This window comes from Rattus norvegicus, chromosome 3 (assembly GCF_036323735.1).
Source record: "Rattus norvegicus strain BN/NHsdMcwi chromosome 3, GRCr8, whole genome shotgun sequence".
In the NCBI taxonomy this organism is placed as follows: Eukaryota; Metazoa; Chordata; class Mammalia; order Rodentia; family Muridae; genus Rattus; species Rattus norvegicus.
In genome coordinates this window covers 176,336,328-176,357,132 of record NC_086021.1, presented here as the reverse complement: position 1 = coordinate 176,357,132, position 20,805 = coordinate 176,336,328, and the positions used below count along the sequence as shown (strand labels likewise).

General features: G+C 50.9%; 1 protein-coding gene across 2 annotated transcripts in view; it reads left to right on the top strand.

Moving 5' to 3' along the window:
* Ptgis (prostaglandin I2 synthase) overlaps nt 1-9,544 on the top strand; it is a 35,663-nt gene extending 26,119 nt beyond the window's left edge. For both annotated transcript variants that reach the window (NM_031557.2, XM_039104378.2), the window contains exons 7-10: nt 4,555-4,723; nt 5,461-5,642; nt 5,902-6,053; nt 9,263-9,544. In NM_031557.2, coding sequence (NP_113745.1) covers nt 4,555-4,723; nt 5,461-5,642; nt 5,902-6,053; nt 9,263-9,407 — 648 coding nt within the window. In that variant the 3' untranslated portion in view covers nt 9,408-9,544. The remainder of the gene's footprint in view (nt 1-4,554; nt 4,724-5,460; nt 5,643-5,901; nt 6,054-9,262) is intronic.
* The last annotated feature ends 11,261 nt before the right edge of the window (nt 9,545-20,805 follow it).

Sequence of the window (20,805 nt, the reverse complement as noted above, 5' to 3'; positions counted from 1 at the left end):
TAATGACTCCGGGGGGTGGGGCTGGAAGAGTTCTGAGATTATTATCTTTTTTTAGAGACTGTTTATCATGAAGATTTGTGTGTGTGTGTGTGTGTGTGTGTGTGTGTGTGTGTGTGTGTGTGTAGCACATGTATGTGTATACATGCACCACCTGGTGCCTAGGAGGCCAGTAGAGGGCACCAGATCTCCTGGAACTGGAGTTAACATACATGTTTGTGAGAGCAGTTGCATGCAGATGTTGGAAATTGAACTCGGGTCCTCTGAAGATGTGTTCTTAACCTCTGAGCCACCTCTCCATCTCTCTAGCATTAGTTTCTGAGATCTTAAGGTTCCCTTCTGGACAGGAGCAGGTCACCAGTGTGCAGGCAATGTTGGCGGGGATTGGAGAGTCAGATACATGTGGGGAACTAAGATGGCAACCAGTGACTTTGGTCACAGAGCCAGTGCTGACCTGAGGAAAGGAGCAGTTGCTTGGATGCTGTGAATCTGAGGCCCGGTTACTGCTCTCTCCCTGCCCAGCCCTTTGCTTTCTCTTGGCCCTGCTTGGCAGTGACTGGTGTCCCTGGGTGATTCCTCTCCATCGACTGACAACTTATTTTTAGTGTCCTCAGAGCTATTAACTGTCCTGCAGGCCAAGGCTGGCAGAGGCAGGGCAGGTCTTAATCAGCAGTTGGCCCTATGCGTGCCTGATAACATATTTATGGGCTAAGAGGACAGGGTGCTCCAAAGTGTCCTCAGAGCCCCTTGTACAAATGACCTCTGTGCGCAGATTGGGAAGGTGGCCAGGCACTGGAGAAGCAGATCCCGGCGATGGCCTTGGGCAGGGCTAAGAAGGAACAGGTCTTCCCAGCAGAGGGGTCTGGAGGACGCTGGGTGGTGAGAGCAGGGCAAAGGCTGGATGGTCCAGCAGCTCTGGACACAGCTGTGGGCCCGTCTACCTGGGTGTGAAGTGGCTGTCACCTTCTAGCAAGTCGCTGCACACGGCGCTACCTCAGTTTACCCACCTCTACGATAGCTGTGCAGCTCCTTCCTCAGGGTGTTGTGGGACGGCGAAAGGAGCTTTGGACCCACACCCTGCACGTAACAAGGGTTCACCTGGTGTTTCAACAGAGATCTATTGTATGCAACTGCCACCTTGGCTCTTGGGAGGCAGAGGCAGGAGGATCGAAAGTTCAAGGTCACCTGCTCCTCTCTAGAGAGTTTGGGGCTAGCCTGGGATACATTAGATCTTATCTCCAAAAACTAATCAACAGACACGAGTTCAAGTCCCGAATGTGCATGACCTTACTCTAGAAACCATATACACAAGGCTGGAGTGGGGGTTGGGGGGACAGATCCAAGTTCTCATCTAAACAACAGGCCACACTACGGTGCTGCATGGAGTCCTAAAGGGCACCCACCTCACTTGGAATGAAGCCCCTCCTGCCCACAGGGTCTCAAGGGCTTCTGTGACACTTTAAGACTCTGTGCAGCACCATAGTGTGGCCTGTTGTGCTTTCGAGGGAAGTGGAGGCAGAGGAATTGAAGTCTCTAGGTCAGAGAAGGTGGGGTGGAGGGGAAGGGAGAGGGGTTGGGTTCTGGAGTCTCTTGTAGTACTGATGTGCAGGACTGGGAGCCAGGATCGGTCAGCTTCCAGTCTGAGCCTGGCTAGGGAAAATGTTGGGAGGAGAAATCAAGGCAGAAGGTTGGGGTTTGGTCACATGAGATGCAGATGTTCTCGAGTTCAGGGTCAAAACATAGGTCAGAAACAAACCTATGGGACCCAACGGGGAACACACCTTTAATGCTAGCACTTTGGGGCTATAGACAGGTGAATCTAAGTGGGTTCGAGGCCAGTCTGCTCTTCATATCAAGTTCTAAGTTAGCCAGGGCTACAGAGAGAACTTACTTTGAAAAACAAAAGAAAGTGGGAGGGAAAAAAAAAGCCACGGATTTGAAAGAGAGAAAGGGAGGAAAGGGAAGAAGGGAAATGATGCAATTTATAAGCTCAAAAAGTGAAAGAAATTTAAAAAGACAAAAGAATAAAAGAAAGTCAAGCGGGTTAAAAGGCACATGCACGAGATCACATAGCTCGAGGGAGTGGCTGGGAATGACTCCATTTGCAAAGTGCTTGTCCCTCACCTAAGAGCCGAGAACCCACCTTAGAAAGGTTAGAAAGAGAAAGCACAGGCGGGCGTGAAGGCACACATTTGTCATCACAGTTGGTGTGACAAGACAGCCAGGTCCCTGGGGTTTGCTGGCCAGCAGCCTACCCTACCTGCCAAGTGCCAGGCCAGTGAGAGACACTGTCTTACAAAACAAGCAGGGCAGCACCAGCGCAACGGCAGAGGACAGTGCCCAAGGCTTCTGCCCCACTCCAACAACACACACAGACACACAGACACATACAGACAGACACACACACAGACACACACATACACACATACACACATACACAGAGACACACAGACACACAGAGACACACATACACACATACACAGAGACACACAGACACACAGAGACACACATACACACATACACAGAGACACACAGACACACAGAGACACACATACACACAGATGCACACCCACAGGCACACACATACACACATACACACACACAGAGACACACAGATGCACATATACACACACACACAGACACACACAGACACACACAGACACACACAGACACACACAGACACACACACAGACACACAGAGACACACACAGACACACAGAGACACACACAGACACACACACATATACACACATATACACAGATACACACACAGATGCACATAAATACACAGATACATACACAGACACATACACAGACACACATACATACACACACAGAGACACACATACACATATACACACACAGAGACACACAGAAGCACATATACACACACAGACACACACACAGACACACACAGACACACACAGACACACACACAGACACACACATATACACACATATACACAGATACACACACACAGATGCACATAAATACACAGATACATACACGGACACACACACAGACACACATACATACACACACAGAGACACAAATATACACAGATACACACATATACACAGACACACACACAGACACACAGACACATACAGACAGACAGACACACAGACACATACACACATACACAGAGACACACACAGACACACATATACACACAGATACACACAGACACACACAGACACATACAGACACACATATAAACACAAACACACATACACAGAGACACACACACAGACACACATATACACACAGATACACACAGACACACACACACAGGCACACATATACAGAGACACACACACAGACACACACACAGACACACACACAGAGACACACATACATACATACATACACACACACACACACACACACACACACACACACACGGTGGCAGCCAACAAGCTTCACCCCACACCTTGCAGCCTGCCTGCTCCTGTGTATCTTTTGGACCTGAGGGAGCAGGCCGGGACTGCTTTTTCAACAGCTTCCAACGTCTAGTCTCACTGATAGGCTGTCACCTCCTCGATGGTTTCTGCGGACAGACACAGCTTGTTTCTGATTTGGGCCTGCTGAATGGGGCTGCGATTCATGCCCTCTGCCTGTGCAGCTATGTTGTGAAGACCTTATTGGGAGAGATGTCCAATGGCAACGTTTGAGTCTGTGACTACAGTTGCACTTAGGATAGACAGAACCTCCCTGCGGGTTGAGGTTGCTTGGGAGCTCGGCCATGTCTGCATCACTGGAAGATGCTGAGGGGGAAGTTAAAATAATTTCTTTGCCTGTAATTGCTCACCTGCTTATTCTTCCAGAGAATCCACTGCAACGCAAGAAGGAAGTAATGTTTTCCAAACTAGGAATAGCTATTGTTATCCGCCAGTTAAACCCGGCAGCCTGTGTGGACAGACATTCTTTGAGCTCACAAGTCTGTGGATCTGGCTGGTCTAACCAGGCCTGGCTGGAGCAATTTAGCTATAGCCTGTGTAGCCTGTGTATTTCTCATCCTGGACCCAAAGGCCCAGTCAAAGGTGGGGGAGAACACAAGGTCTCTGAAGGCCAAGGTCTTAGCTGTTTTCAGACACACCAGAAGAGGGCATCGGATCCCATTACAGATGGCTGTGAGCCACCATGTGGGTGCTAGGATTTGAACTCAGGACCTCTAGAAGCGCAGTCACTGCTCTTAACCACTGAGCCATCTCTTCGTGTTCTCCTGCTCTCACTGTTCTTGCTTGGCTGTCTTGTTCCTCTTATCCACTTGCTCTGATGAGTTATGGAGGCAACCCGGATGACCTTAGTCCAGGGGCTTCTCTTGAGGTCAGGATGCCACGAGAGGCCTTCAAGTAGGAACCAGGCTCAACCAAAGTTTCAAGCAGCTTTTGGCCACGGGCTGGAGATTGTAGATACTGGTGATGCCTGGGTGCTCCGCCAGCACGTGACCCAGCCATGCTGAGCGCTACACTGAGGCTCAACTTGCATCCACTCTCAGAGAAGCCCACTTGGTCATCCTGGTAGAGTAACAGGCATCTATCTCTTTGTTGCAGGGGAATATGGGACCCACGGCTTTCTGGCTCCTCCTCTTCCTCCTCAAGAACCCGGAAGCCCTCGATGCTGTCCATGCAGAGCTGAAACGCATCGTCTGGCAAGCAGAGAAGCCTGTTTTACAGATGACCGCACTCCCGCAGAAGATTCTAGACAGCATGCCTGTGCTAGGTAAGATGTTCAAACCTACCAGCCTGGGTAGCACAGGGCCCCCAAAGTCCTCCAAGTGTCCCTCATGATTCATGCCCAGTATCAGCTACCCAGGGCTCCTGGTCTCACAAGATTTTTTGGTGTTTGGTGAACCTGAAGTAGGTATAGTGGAAAAGAGGCTCAAATCGAGTTGTACATCTGAAAGTCCTGAGCCTGAAGTCCAGGAGCTCGAGCAGTGTCGCCAGGGCTTAGTGTCTCCATCCCCTATTTTCTCCTGGAGGTGCCCCTGGTCTCTGAGTGGCTGCCAGCAGCTAGAGGCTGGGCCTCTCACTCAGCATTCCTATTTGAAGTGCCGTGAATGTGTTCATTGGCTTTTTGGGTTATATGTCCATCCAGAACCAATCACAGGGCTCAGAGAGCTGGCCAATGAATGCTCACACCGACCACCTCAGAGTAGATCAACAGTGCAACTTTCGGAAACTGGTGGGGAATGGCCCCAGAAAGGAATGCACAGTGTGGGTGTAGCATTAGACTCTCCTTGGCTGTCTGATATCTTCGTGGATCCCACCCCACCCCCATGTACCAAGGGTTTCTCTGGGATCACAGAGTTCACACTTTGTCATCTGGCTTTTCCCACCTCGCTGTGTGATTGTGTACAAGGTACACACGCCCTGGTCCTTGCTCTGTTAGACAAGAACTGGAAGTGTCATCTGGGAAAGAGAACAGCCCACTGACCCTCCCTGCCCTCGCCCTTGCAGACAGTGTGCTCAATGAGACCCTCCGGCTCACGGCCGCCCCCTTCATCACCCGTGAGGTCATGGCAGACCTGGCCTTGCCTATGGCAGACAGGAGGGAATTCTCTCTTCGACGCGGTGACCGCCTTCTCCTCTTTCCTTTCCTGAGTCCCCAGAAGGACCCAGAAATCTACACAGAACCTGAAGTAAGTAGCAGGGAGGGCCAGGGCTGGCTATCCCAGGATCTGTGGGGTGTGGGGAAAATGACAGAGGGATCAGCCAACCCTAAGTGTTCTTTGCTCCCTCTTCAGCCTGGGGTTTGTCATCTCCATGGTCCTTTCACCAAGCCTCGTCCAGTCACTTCCCATTGCACTCAGTAGTGACAAGTCGGGAATAAGATCCCCAGCCCTTTGTCCTGGCACAGGCTTGTGTGGGGTGACATTACACATCAGCTTCTTGTTTCAGGTCTTTAAATACAACCGGTTCTTGAACCCAGATGGGTCAGAAAAGAAAGATTTTTACAAAGATGGGAAACGGCTAAAGAATTACAACATGCCTTGGGGCGCAGGGCACAACCAGTGCCTGGGGAAGAGCTATGCCATCAACAGCATCAAACAGTAAGCAAGGGGCGGGGCACAGGGGGACGGGGCACAGGGGGCGGGGCACGGGGCTAGTGGGGTATAGGGTATGGGGGCGGCGGGCCATGGGACCAGCAGGGCAGGGCATGGAGGCCGGCAGGGTATGAGGGCGATAGACATGGGCAGCGGGGCATAGGGCTGGCAGGGCATGGGACTGGTGGGGCATGGGGCATGGGGATGGTGTGGCACGGAGCGGCGGGGCAGGGCATGGGGACTGGCGGGGTACGGGAGTGGTAGAGCATGGGGCAGTGGGGCATAGAGCCGGCGGGGCATGGGGGCAGCAGGGCACCGAGCCGTCGGGACAGGGCATGGGGGCTGGTGAGGTACGGGGTGGTGAGCACAGAGCTGGCGCGGCAGGGCATGGGGGGCGGCAGGGCATGGGGGACAGCAGGGCATGGCCCAGTAGGGAAGGGTCCCATTAGTGAGGTATGGCTGGGGCAGGATTTGGATGTGGCCCAGGATGTGGCCAAGGTGCGGTGACACTTGATGCCTCTACTGTTTCTTTGACTGAAGGCCTCAGGCTAATGGTTTAGGGGTTAGATTCCAAACTGGCAGAGAGTCAACTCCTGTCCGCAAATCCGTTTATTTGTCTTTTTAAAACTCTCTTTTAAAAATCAGAAGCCACATTTCAGATTTCTCACATAATGATCAGATGTGCCAGCAAGGCTCTCCCTCTGAACGTGTAGTGGGAATACCGAACTCTGGCTGTGGCTGACTGTGGCTGCTGCAGGAGGTTCAGACCTTTGTGGCAGGAGCTGGCTGATCTTTAGGGTGCCCCTTGGTTGTTGTAACTCCTGGGAGGGCTAGGCAGCTCCCCTCAGACTCCTGGGACTCTTCCAGCCTCAGTCTCAGGACCACAAACTGCCTGGATGCAGGCCTGCAACTTCTGCCCATTGTTTTGTCTAGCTTCTATAACCTTCTGAGCCTGCCTCCTCAGCTATGAAATTTGGGTACCCATTACAGCCCCAAAATGGATCAGAATGGCCTTCCTAAGTGCCTACCCCACTGCCTGACTCATCACAGGCTTTGAGAAATGTTAGTCAGTATTTATGTCATGTCATTGACACAAAGGCACCATGCTGGGGGGAAAGCAAGTCACATAACCCTTTGACCTCACTTTTCTGGACAGCGAAGTAGAAACCATGATGGAGTCAGTTCTGCCCTAATGTTTAACAGCCTTTCCTAAAAACCACCTTATCACGCATAATCAGGCAGAGTAAGCAGCAGGGTGTCAGACTTGGGAGTTATAATCCCAGCTGTCGGGGAGGCTGAGGCAGGAGGATGGTGAGTTTAAAGCCAACTTTGGCCACTTAGTGAGCTCTTATTTCAGAATTAAGAATAACAAGATGGCTGATAGAGGCCAGCCCTCAATGTAGGGTGCTTGCTGAGCACACACGAGGCACAAGAGTCGATCCTCAGCAACACACAACAAATCGTACCTCAGAAAGTAAAGTCATAGGACATAGGCAAGGGGAGACTGAAGCCCATCAGTGACACAGAGAGGTTAGCACCAAATGGAACATGGTCATGCAGTGTCTCAGTTAGGGTTTACTGCTATGAACAGGCGCCATGACCAATGCAAGTCCTATAAGGACAATATTTAATTGGGGCTGGCTTACAGGTTCAGAGGTTCAATCCATTATCACCAAGGTGGGAGCGTGGCAGCATCCAGGCAGGCATGGTGCAGGAGGAGCTGAGAGTTCTATATCATCTGAAGGCAGCTAGCAGAATCCTGGCTTCCAGGCAGCTAGGATGAGGGTCTTAAAGCCCACGCCCACAGTGACACACCCACTCCAACAAGGCCACACCCACTCCAACTGGGCCACACCTCCTAATAGTGCCACTCCCTGGGCCGAGCATATACAGGTCATCCCATGAAGTTTTACACATGCTTGAGGAACGCACAAGGGTAGGGAGCTGGCTCAGCGACTTAGAGTGAGCACTACAAAGTCTGGTGGATGGGGCACAGTTGATGTTCAGGTGTGTGTGTGTGTGTGTGTGTGTGTGTGTGTGTGCGCGTGCGTGCGTGCGTGCTACGCCAGTGCAGGCTCTGAATTCACCCCTGTGGCTGGAGCGTGAACCAGCACGAGAGCAAAGGTGAGGTTTGCCTTCTGCTCACGCCCTAACGAATCAACCATATCAGGATAGACTCGTTCACATCAGTAACTAGGACAGAATTTTAGTCACAGTTCTTGCTTCCACCCATGTAGGGACAGATAAAACAGGCGCTGGCTTTGACATGCTTAGATGGTACCTTGCTCGTGGCCTCTCAAAGGAGTGAATTTGCTCTTACCTCAGTCCCTGTGAGCTCCCTGCTAGAAGCTCTCAGCGGACGGCAGCATCGATAGCTCTAACCATTGGGTACATGGGTAGCGAGACTCCTACCTCAGATAACCCAACCCCTCCAGAGCTGGAAGAGACACACTCCGTCTTTACTCCCTTGACCCCACAGGAGACGCAAGCCCCCAAGTGGGAACAGACTCTGCAAGGATCACTTCCTCTTAAGCGCAGTGGACTGGCTCATCCACTCGCCTGCTCCTCTCTCAGTGAAAGGAGAAAGCCCTTGCTGTGTTCTCGGTGTGGCTTTGGGCCCCTGAATTGAGGTGGGGGACAGTGGTGAGGCCCAGGTCAATTAGGATCACCATCGACTCACAGGGCGGACTTGTCATTGTGTCATTGAGTCAGAGAGCATCCTAGATAGGACAGCTTTATGTGTCTCCAAAAGGTGGCAGTAGAGAGTGCTGCCTGGCAAAGGTGGCCCTTGGTGACATTTGTGTCACTCGGTGATGGCAAGGAGTCTTGAGGGAGTGGCACAGGTTTTAATCTTGTAGGTACTCCTGGTAAACATGGCCCTGGCTAGGGGTGACTTAGTTCTTAGCTTAGGGAAAGGGCTGCAGACTTGTGGAGAGGCAGAGTCTTGTCACCATGAACACTGTGATGCACCGGGGACTCAGAACTACTCAAGTGCCACGCAGGTGTGGGGTTAGAGACACATGGCTGGGGCCCACCCTCTCTCTGGCTATTTGGGCATCTGTAGATGATGCTGTAGGCGGGAAAACTGGAGATTCACACGCACTCTGACTCTTAGGGGCTGTGACCTAGAAATGGCTGCCACAGACACAACCACTGAGCCTCACCTTGCCTGGGTCTGCTATGGCCAGAGTGTGCAGCACGCCCTCTCTTTGCAGGTTTGTGGTCCTGCTGCTGACTCATTTCGACCTGGAGCTGGTCAGTGAGGACACAGAGGTCCCGGAGTTTGACCTTAGCAGATATGGCTTTGGCCTGATGCAGCCGGAGGAAGATGTGCCCATCCGGTACCGTACCAGGCTGTGACCTGTGGAGCAGACACTACACTCATCTGGGGCCTCCTGACTTCCTGTTGTTCCTCCAGAATGCTGTGTCCAGAGGAGGGGACAGTGAGAACACCGAGAGCAGGAAAAGCTAATAAAAGCTCTGTGTCTCGCTGTGAAGACTTTGCTTCCAAATCAGGCTGTGTTCTAGGTTCTCCTGTGCCTCCTGTCCTGTGGTACTCATGGTCCACATCGTCATGCCCCCGACTCTCAGAGCAGGCACTGTCCCCTCCTTTGGTAGCTGGTGCAGTCCAGGCCTTGGCTAGCAATGGCAGACACAGGTCCTTGGAGGACCGTGTGTGGATTCTTCAGTGTGTCTGTTACTTTTAAGTCCTATCCCCAGATCTTTAAAGAGACATGACCCCTTTTCGTGCGGCTATCTGGAAAGACGCATAGTCCTCCATTGATTCGCAGGAAGTAGGTAGCAGGGTTTCCCTTGTGCTAAGACTGGGGTAGGGGCACGACAGAAAGATCTGGCCCTGCGAGATGTCTGGAGAGCCAGTCTAAGGAGTCTATCCCTTGAATCCCAGCATACACGCCCCTGCTGTGGTGTATATCAGCCTGCAGCAAGATGGCTTTGTTCAGCCTGCACGTTAAAAATCGACCCAGGGGACTGGAGAGACGGCTCAGTGGTTAAGAGCCCTGACTGCTCTTCCAGAGGTCCTGAGTTCAATTCCCAACAACCGCATGGTGGCTCACGACCATCTATAATGGGATCTGATGTCCTCTTCTGTTGTGTCTGAAGACAGCTACAGTGTGCACATATAAATAAAATAAATATATTTTTTTAAATCAACATAGTAGAACTGGGTGTAGTGGCACAGGCCATTAGTCCCAGCACTCCTGAGACAAAGGCAGGGGGATTTCTCAGTTGTAGGCAAGCCTGATCTACATAGCGAATTCCAGGACAGTCAAGGTTACCTAGAGATATCCAGTTAAACAACAACATAGTTTCATGTTATCTGTGGAGAATTCATGTGAATGCCCCCGCCACACCAGGCCCATGGCCCCAAGAGTAGCTCTGGCTGGGGGTACCCAGCACGAGGCTTCAGCTGCATCCGAATCAAAATCTCCCCAGTTCCCTCTGATCTCAAAGGCACTGGGTTCCGAGCCCCGTTCTGACTCTTGGGAGCACTACTGTGGGAAATGACAGGAACTGGCTGGCTGCTCCTCAGCTAGACACTCGCCTTACTCTGGGTGGCACAGCCACGGCACCAAGTCAGTAATGAAAACCAACCTTTGTGTCAGTGTTAGGAGAAAAGACTGACTTCAAGGGAACTGTGGCTTGCCAGCCTCACTTGTGACACTGACTGTCCTGGAACTCACTCTGTAGACCAGGCTGGCCTTGAACTCAGAGATCCACCTGCCTCTGCCTTCAGAGTGCTGGGATGAGAGTGTGTGGCCCTATGTCCAGCGTCCCGAGTACCCTGAAATGCTGAGACGGGCACAGCAGGTATATACCTTTGGTCCTGGAAGCACCCTTGAGATAATGGAGTGTTAGGCCAGCTTTCCAGATGAGAAAGCAAGCTCAGAGAGGTAAAGTGACTTGCCTGGGGTCACACAGCTCCTGCCAGTAGGTCAGCCTACACACCTCTCCTGGGAGCAGATGTTGGGTGGGCAGTTTGTTCTTCATTCCGAAGGCTTTCGGGGTGGCAGTGGGACACTTCTGTTTGGCACTGGAGAGCTGACAGCCAGAAACACCCAAGCGTGGTGCAGACACATCTGTGATGAGGTCCTTTTAGACTGAGCTGGGAAGACAGAAAAGGGCCTGAGCCTGTGTGTTCCAGGGGCTCAGCTCTTGAAGCAGGGCTGGGGCTTGGAAGCTTGCCTGGCCCTGGGTCTCCAGGCACCCTCAGGATTCCCAGATAGACAGTGTGATTGGCAGGAGTGTGGGTATCCCCAGGGAAACCCAGCTTCATGCTTGGGTGACCCCCCACTGCTGCCTTCTTTTTTATCTTTGCAGGAAATCGGAGCTGGCAAGCCTCCTGTGGGAGGATGAGCCTGTTTCCATGGCAACCCCCAGTTGCCTCCTCACGGCTGGAAGGGGAGGAAGAAAGTGGCAGAAATAGCTGCTGAAGGTCTCACAGGCTTCGGTCCTGGTGTGCTAGGGGAAGCCCTTCAGAGCCCCATCCTAACTGAATCAGGCTGGGCTGTCCCCACGATGCTCACCTGCACTTGATAAAGGGCTGGCTCCCCTTAAAGGTGACAGCTCCTCAGAGACACTCGTAACACTGTGGTTAAGGGCAGGCAGCTCCGGTGGGGACCTGACGTGCTGAAGCAGCGCTCGGAGGGGGGTGGGGGGTGTTCATGCATGCCCTCGTTTTAATTCCTGCCACTCCCCGCTTCTTTCTTTTATAACGGGCTGGGAATTTAGCTCAGTTGGGTAGCACGCACAAAGTCCCGAGTTCATCTCCAGTTCCTCCTAAATTGGGTTATGGTGGTGCACGCCCGAAATTCCAGCAAGGTAGAGGCAGGAGGATGAGAGATTCAGAAGTCGGACTGGGCTACACAGTGAGTTGAAGTCAGCCCGGGATGCACAATGCTGTCTGAAGGAAGAGGAAGGGCAGGAAGAACTGGCAGCTTAGAATGGAGAGATGAATTAGCCACCTGCACGGGCAGGATCTCAGCTCTCCGTGCCCGGCTGTAGTCAGTGCTAGCGTCTGCAGTTTGTTCTGATGATGTGTTCCCCGGATGGTCTTGCCCCACACTGAACTGGGCCCTGGACAGTGGAGGTCAAGACTCTGGGTGCTGGGGCCTGGGTTCTTGGGTTAGATGAGCCAGTATCCTGGCTGGCTGAAAGCCTCGCCCATGTCTCCCCTCAGCTTCTCATTGGTGGACTCTAAGTGGGTAAGGAGGCCAAAAGAGGGGTGAAGTGCCTATGGCAGGGGCTGGTAGCCCAGCGTCAACCTGAGCATCTATCCCAAACACTGGTTTCAAGGCTTCTGTTATTTTTAATAAACACAGCGTCAGTGTGTTTCGTGAGCAGCATGGCGGTTACAACACAGCATTCAAGCTTTGTGTCATGCTGTCAGACGGACGTGCGTCCATTAAAGTCTTGCTGATGAACAGCCTCTGTGTGATTCCAGAGAGGGAACCTGCGTGTCTGGGGGTGAGGTCGTCTGCTGGGAGGTGAGGAAGTGCCAGTCCATCTGGTCTCATCCTGGGAGCTTGTGGCCAGCAAGCGTGAAGGGCTGGGGGTGGGGGGAGGCTAAGAAGAGAGATGGGAGGGGAGGGGAGGGGAGGCAGGAGAGACTCCAGGTCCAAAGGGCAGGGGAGCTGAGCTCTCACTCAAATGGAACATTTGCTCCATCTCGGCAGCCTCGGTTTCTTTTGCTGACTGTTTTTGTGTGTCTTGGAGTCCCCCGCTCCTTTGAAGAGAGAAAGAAGATCAGCTTACCCTTAATGGCTCTGTTGGAAGCTTGCCCCTTGGTTGGTCCTGCATTCCATCATCTTTTGGCCCTAAACCCTGGAAGTCAACGACTTTCAAAGTCCTGACCACCAAGAGGCTTCCTCTGTGGGGACATTCTGGTGGCACCTATACTGCTCTCCAGGGAGAGAACCCAGGAGACCATGATGGGGTCTCAGTATGCACCAAGCATTGTAATATGCAAAGCCCGAGAAGCCATTGTTAGGTGGTGGCTGGGAAGGTTCGGGATGGTGGGGGAGCGTGTGAATGGGTGGATAGACGGGTAGGCGGATGAGTGGAGAAGCAGGTGGATAAAAAACACTGTGTGAGGGGAGGATAGATGGGATGGATGGTGGATGAGTTAGAAGTGGGTGTGTGGGTAGATGGATGGATAGACAAATGGGTGGGTGAATGGTAGACAGGCATGTTTAAAGGTAAGTGGCGTGTTGGTAGAAGGACGAGGGCAAAAGGATGAGTGGACAGATGGGAAGATGGGCAGTTTAGGATCTGTGAATGGACGGAGAGACAGAGGAATCAGTCGGCATGTGTGTGGTGGAGAGAGTGGGTAGATGCTGGGTGGGGCTTAGTGACTGAGACCATGAAGGGGATGCTGAGGTCTGTGGGTAGGTGATAGACGGAGGAGGAAGAGATACTTTGGGTTGATCAAAAAACAGGCTTCAGGGGTTGGGGATTTAGCTCAGTGGTAGAGCACTTGCCTAGGAAGCGCAAGGCCCTGGGTTCGGTCCCCAGCTCCGAAAAAAGGAACCAAAAAAAAAAAAAAAAAAAAAAAAAACAGGCTTCATTCATCTGCAGGGACTTGAGCCAGGAAACCCATGGCTTGATTAAAGACAAGTGGACTCAGAAAGAAAAGAGCAGGCGTCAGAGCTGAGTCTGGTGGTGCAGGTCCAGGATCCCAGCTACTCACGAAACTGAGGCAGGAGGATGGCAAGTTTGAAGCCACTCTGGGCTATGTAGAGGGGATAGACTCAGAGAGTGGGTCTCTTAGGGTCATCTAACAGTGTAATGGCTTCATCCACTCGTCCTCAGTGACTGGTGCAAGGGAGAGAAAGAACCTTCGGTGGGGTCAGATGGACAGACAGACCCCCTCGTATGGTGGCTGATATATAGTGTGTCTGAAACTGATCCAGTCATTGTGGTTGTTTCAAGAGTATTTCCCAGCGTTGGGAGGGACGTGCAGCTTGTCACATACTTTCCGGTTCATCCTCCCAGCAGCCCTGCCAGGTGGAGCCTGCTCTGTTCACTGTGGTGTTGACTATGGAGCATGACAAAGGGACAACAGAGAGAGGACAGTCTAGCAGATGGGACCATCCCAGGAGCTCTAGGGGTTCCCATGATATGGAATGATGTCCCCATGTTCCCTGTGTCTCTGAGGACTCGTCTGTTGACCTTTATCAAGCCACTTTTCTCTACCAAGGAATCCATGCATGAACTGATGCACATGTGTGTGTGTGTGTGTGTGTGTGTGTGTGTGTGTGTGTGTGTGTGTGTGTGTGTGGTTTGCAGGGGTAAGGGGTAGGGCATTCATTAGCCTTGCCCTACCCAGAAACTCCCAGAAACCTGAGCAGGCTGCGCCATGGATATAAATGATGGATGGTATCATGGAATCTGGAGATCAGACTTCAAACAGCTGAGCCTCTTGCCAGCACTGGTCAGAGGAGGTGGCGTGGATGGATCTTGGCTGCTCCAGCAAGATAGCGGGCGAGGCCCCAGCAGACATGTTTTGAGAGGGCAGTCGCCAGGAATCAGATGGTCTGTTGTTGGAACCTGCATTGAGAAGCTGTCCCCTCCATGGATGTTGTGGTTTTGCTTGGCTTTAAATCAGAGTCTTATGCTGTGTCCCTTCTTTATAAGTATCCCCAGTTGTAGTTCATTTTCCCTTCCTCCCGTCCTTTCTCCCTCCCTCCCTCCCCCTCTGCCCCGCTTTTCCTGTTTGTTTCTTAGGTATGTTTGAGACAGAATCTCATATAGCCCAGCACGGTCACTATTTAAGCAAAAAATGACGTTAAACTTTTACTATAATTAATTACTGCAATGCATGTGGGTGATTTGCCTGCATCTATGTCTGTGCACTACATGCGTGCTCAGTGCCTACCAAGCTGGAAATGGAGTTACAGTGGATTGTGACTTTGAACTTCTGATCCTCCTGCCTCTGCCTCCTGAGTGGTGGGAATCCAGGTTTCTCCCTGCTTCTCTCTCTCTTTTTATAAAAAGACTTATTTTATTTAATAATGTGTATGCGTGCGTGTACGCGAGTGCAGGTGCCCGAGGAGGAATGGAGGTGTCAGATCCTTTAGAGCTGGTGTTTCTGGTTTGGTTTTTTTTAAGGTTTATTTATTTATTGTATCTAAATACACTGTCACTGTCATCAGATACACCAGAAGAGGGCATCGGATCCCACTACAGATGGTTGTGAGCCACCATGTGGTTGCTGGGACTTGAACTCAGGACCTCTGGGAGAGCAGTCAGTGCTCTTAACCACTGAGCCATCTCTCAGGCCCCTAGAGCTGGTGTTGACAGGCGGTTGTGAGCTGTATGATGTGGCTGCTGAGAATCGAACCCGGGTCCCCTGTGAGGGAGGCATCTGCTCCCAGCCACTGAGCCACTCCTCCAGCCCCCCTTGCCTGGTTCCTGTATATCTAATTTGCTTTCGAGCTAAGAACATTTCTGGTCTGTAGAGAGAGGACTGTCACTGTGGGGGATGTACCAACAGACTGACGGCTGACAGGACAAGAGGAGTTATTTCATAGCTCACATAACTTGAAATCCAGTGGCACTGGCTTCAGGCATGGCTGGATCCAGGAGTCCTAATGACAAGATACCATTCCACTCTACCTTACCCGTGATGATGTTATTTCCAGGTAGACGTGGGGAGGGTAAGATATTTGCTTTGCTTGTGTGTTTGTTTGTTTGAACCACCCTGGTCACCTTACTTTCATGTTCATGAAGACTAACGTCTGGCACGGCCGTGGCCCCTTTGTAAAAATTGAATACCATATGTCTGTGGAGAAAGAGCCTCTGTGCTGAAAAAGGCGAAACAGAAGGGTGGGAGGAGGAGCTCCGACTAATTCCACCCCATTCCCAATTTCTACCTGGATTAGTTAAGCATTTTCGGAACCTTTATTTACTTACTCTGTTACTTATTTGTGTGTGTGGTATGTTTTGGGCATGTTAACATGTGTTCACATGTATGTGCATGTGGATGTCAGAGGTCAATGCCAGGTGTCTTCCTCAACCACGCTCTCGTGAGGGTAAAACAGTGTTTCTCACTGAACCTGAAACCTACTGATTCTCCTGGGCCAGACGGCCAGAGCTTCCAGAATCCCTGTCTCTTCCTTGGCACTGGGATTACAGCTGTGCGGGGACAGCCCTGGCTCTGTGTGTGTGTGTGTGTGTGTGTGTGTGTGTGTGTGTGTGTCCTGGGGATCTGAACTCAGGTCCTCATGCTGGTGCATGAGCATTTGCTGACACAGCTGTCCGTCTCCTCATGCACCAGCTAAGCATTCTGGTTACTTAGGTTGAGCTGAACACACAAGCCCCTCCCTTAGTGACCCCCACTTAGTGACCTGCAGTTGAGCAGACAGAGCCATTGGTGCTAAAGGGCTTTTAAAATTCCTCATGGGCTGGAGAGATAGCCCTGTGGTTAAGAGCACTGGCTGATCTTCCAGAAGACCTGGGTTCTATTCCCAGCACCCACATAGGGGTTCACACCTGTCTGTGACTCCATTTTCGGGGGATCCAATGCTTTCTTCTGGCACACACACAGCGCATAGTCACATGTGTAGGCAAGCCACCCACAGACGCAAAAAATAAATAAAAAAATTTCTCAGGCACCCAACATCCAACTCTGTCCTCAACACGCATGCTTAGTATATACACAAAATACACACAAAAAAAGAATTTTTAAAAATCTCCTCATAACTGAACAGTCACTATCTCTATGGGTACTCATTTTAAGGATGGGAACAGTACAGTTAAGAGAGGTTAGATCACTTGTCCAAAATCATTCTATGCCAGCTCTTCTGTCCTGCGCCCCCTCTCTTTGCCCTGAGGCCATACTGCCACCCAAAGGAAACTTCCAAGGTCTCCTTGCTGAGTAAACACAGACACAGGGCTCTCGATGGAGCCCCATGGAACTGTCCCCTCTGCCTGCACTTTCAGGAACAAGGGGATCTGGGCACTGCTCCCCTGAGTTTGCAGCTAAACTTTGTAGATGTTGCAGGGTAACCCAATCACACAGGGTTTTCGGCATTGGCCATGGTTTGCAGAAGAATCCCTGCAGATTCATCACCTGTGGCTGGTGAAATGGCCACCACCTGATCCAGGGCTCATTCTGTTGGATAAACGCAGGAAGCTTCTTCTGGTCTCCTGAGACCACTGTACATTGCTCAGCTCCCCTGGTGCCCTTTCTGATGGAGGGTCACTTAAGGAATCATTCTCTGTACAGTACAATGTTTAGTGACATCACCTTGCCTTCACCAACAAGACAGCAGGAAGATTGCCCTCTCCCCCAGAGCTGTGACAACAAATCCCTGTGCGGATGTTGTCACATGTCCTCTGGTACAAACAATGAAACATCTGCCTCCTTCTGGGGGAGGTCGGGGGAGGAGCGGGTGTTTGTGTGTGTGTGTGTCTGTGTGTGTGTGTCTGTGTGTGAGTGTGTGTGTCTGTGTGTGTCTGTGTGTGTGAGTGTGTGTGTCTGTGTGTGCGAGGTGAGTGTGAGTGTGTGTATGAGTGAGTGTGTCTGTGAGTGTGTATGTCTGTGTGTGTGAGTGAGTGTGTGTGTGTGAGTGTGTGTGAGTGTGTGTGAGTGTGTGTGAGTATGTCTGTGTGTGAGTGTGAGTGAGTGTGTGAGTGTGTGTGAGTGTGTGTGAGTGTGTGTGAGTGTGTGTGAGTGTGTGTCTGTGTGTGAATGTGTGTGAGTGTGTGAGTGTGTCTGTGAGTGTGTATGTCTGTGTGTGTGAGTGTGTGTGAGTGTGTGTGAATGTGTGTGTGTGCTTTCAAGCCAGGATTCTTCCCAGAGATTGCAGTTTTCAAGGTTTCCCTGGGCAGATGGGCGCTCTCACCCAGAGCTTGGGAAGAAGAGATGATGGTTTGCTCGGGGTTGCATGACGCTCTCTTCAGGACTGAAAGAGGAGAGTGGACAAGCTCACTTTAAGGCAGAAGAGCAGAGAGAGCAGGCCTCGTGAACTCAGCGAGTAGAACCCCATGCTGCTCAGACCGGAAGGGCAGGCAGCGACCTTGTGGGTGCAGCAGACAGCAAAGGCAGCCCCTTCAGACCAGGGTGGGAAAGTGGCTTGACCCAAGGATGCTTTCCAGGAAACCACCTATAACCAGGCCTGGTGGTTGAGGCCTGTCATCCAGCTAGTCAGGAGGCTGAGGCAGGAGAATGGCTGTCAGGTTTGGGGACAAGCATTGCTGAGCCATCTCATGGGCCCCTCAAATAATGTTCTGGAAACAAAAAGATATCACAAACAAAAAATGAATACTCGAGTGTTCACGATGTCCAGGGTCAATAAGGAACTCAGCATGTAGATGATATAAGGAATCCCATAAACCAACAACTTCAGCCACAATCATGGCAGTAGATACAATCATAACTATAACAGTAACCATGGCAACAACTACCAACCATAGCAACAACCATAGCAGTAGCCACCAACCATAATAACCGTAACCATAACAACAACCTCAGCAACAAACACCAACCATAGCAGCAGCCACCGTTCATAATAACCGTGACCATAACAACAACCTCAGCAACACTCACCAACTAGAAGAACAACTACAACCATAAGAACAGTCACATCAGCAACAACCAGATCCTAACAGCAACCATGGAAGCCATAAGAACAATAGGCACAGCAACAACTACCAACCATAACAATGACATCAACCACAATCATAACAACCGCATCATAACAGCAACCACAGAAACAACCAACTGTAGTAACCATACTCAAAACAACAATCACAGCAACAAACATCAACTATACATATCACAACCACAGCAACAACCACTGATGATAATAGCAACCACGATTTTACCAACAACCATAATCATAACAACCTCCTGTCAACCATAACTACAACCACAGCCATAACAGCCATCGCCAACACAACCAGAATCATAACCACCACAGCAACCACCACCAAACAACCATAAAAACCACAGCAACAGCCCCCAACCATAATAGCTACAACCACAATCATAATAATAGTCACCAGCACAACAGCGAAACACTCTTAACAGCTACAGTCAACAACTGTAACCATCGCCATCACCGTGACCACAGCTATAGCAACAGCCACTACTACAACAACCATAATTATATCTACAACAACAGTCACCACCGTAAAAATAACCGTTACAGTAACAACTCTCACAACAGCCGATGAAATCACCACAATGGCACACGCACACACAAACACACACACACACACACACACACACACACACACACTCATACCAGAACTTCAATGCCTATGAGGCAAACCTGACATTCATTAATAGTCAATGAGAGGGGTATTTCAATACACTGAGCTGTTTTCTGGCACGCACTGGATAGCCAAGGTTCCATCCTCTGGATAAAAGCTAATGGAGGCTAAGACTGGGGTTGGAGGACTCCCAGCACTTAGAGGAGATGCCACCAGAGGCAGTGGAGTCTCGGTGCACTTAGGTAAGAGTGTACACACCCTGGGACACATTGTTCCAAAGCCTCAGGAAGCATGTTTACAAAGTCATCACATCAGGGCTGGGGACACAGCTCAGTGGATAGAGAGAGCATTTGCCTCGCATGCACTAAGAGCTCGGTTCAATCTAGGGCTGTGTAGACCAGGTGTGGTGGTGCATGCCTGTAATCTCAGCATTTAGGAGGTGAAGGCAGGAGGATCAGATATCTGAAATCCTCTTTGGCTATGTAGCCAAGTTCAAGGCCAGCCTGGGCTATGAGACTTTGTCTTGGAAAAAAAAATCTCTATGCTGGTCTGTGAGTTGATGTGAGAGAACTCACTGAGTTCAAGGACTAGCGTGGCTGACGACCAGGGAGGAACACACTAAGAACCGTGGACCACATAACTGAGTAGAAGAAAGAAACAGTGTGGGGGCTGGAGAGGGGGGCCACCAGGTAAGAGCACTGGCTGTTCTTCCTGGGCTCAAGTCCCAGCACCAACAAGGTAGCTTACACCTGTGTGTAACTCCAGTTTCAGGGCTTCTGGTACCTTCACACAGACATGCACACAGGCAAAATACCAACGAACATAAAATGAAATAAATAAAACCCATTCAAGTTCCAGAACAGAGCGCATGGGCAAGTTGAGACAAAGCAAGTGGTGCAGGCAGGTAATCCAGGCTTATAAGCCCACATTGCTCAGAAGGATAAGACCCACAGCATGGTGAGTTCAAATCCAGCCTAGATAAGACCCACAGCATGGTGAGTTGAAATCTAGCCTGGGCTATACATTGGATTATTTTTTTTGGGGGGGGGGAAGGCAAAACATAACAACAACAGCAAAAACGTATGAATCTTTTTTCAAGATCACATAGAAAAAAAGTCCCATGATATTCACTCGGTAGATAACAGCCACTGCCTAGGAGGTAGGGGGTATGGTCTGAGGGGAAGTGGGGGGACAAGGAATTCAGAATGAGTGGATCTGCAGACAGGGCTGTCAGCAAAGCGCTTGCCTCACGGGCACAAGCACCTGAGCTCAATCCCCAGAATACATGTTAATAAACAAAACGAACACACAAACAACAAAACAGGCGTGGCTGTGAATGTTTATATTCCCAGGGTGGGGGAGGGGTGGCAGAGGCAGGTGGATGCCTGGTGCTCACTGGCCGGGCAGCCTAGCCTGCTTGGAGAGTTCCCAGTCAGTCAGAGAGGCTATCTCAAAGTAAAATGTGATGATTACATAGATGGATGCCATCTAAGGAGCATGCCCAAGGCTGACCTCTGAC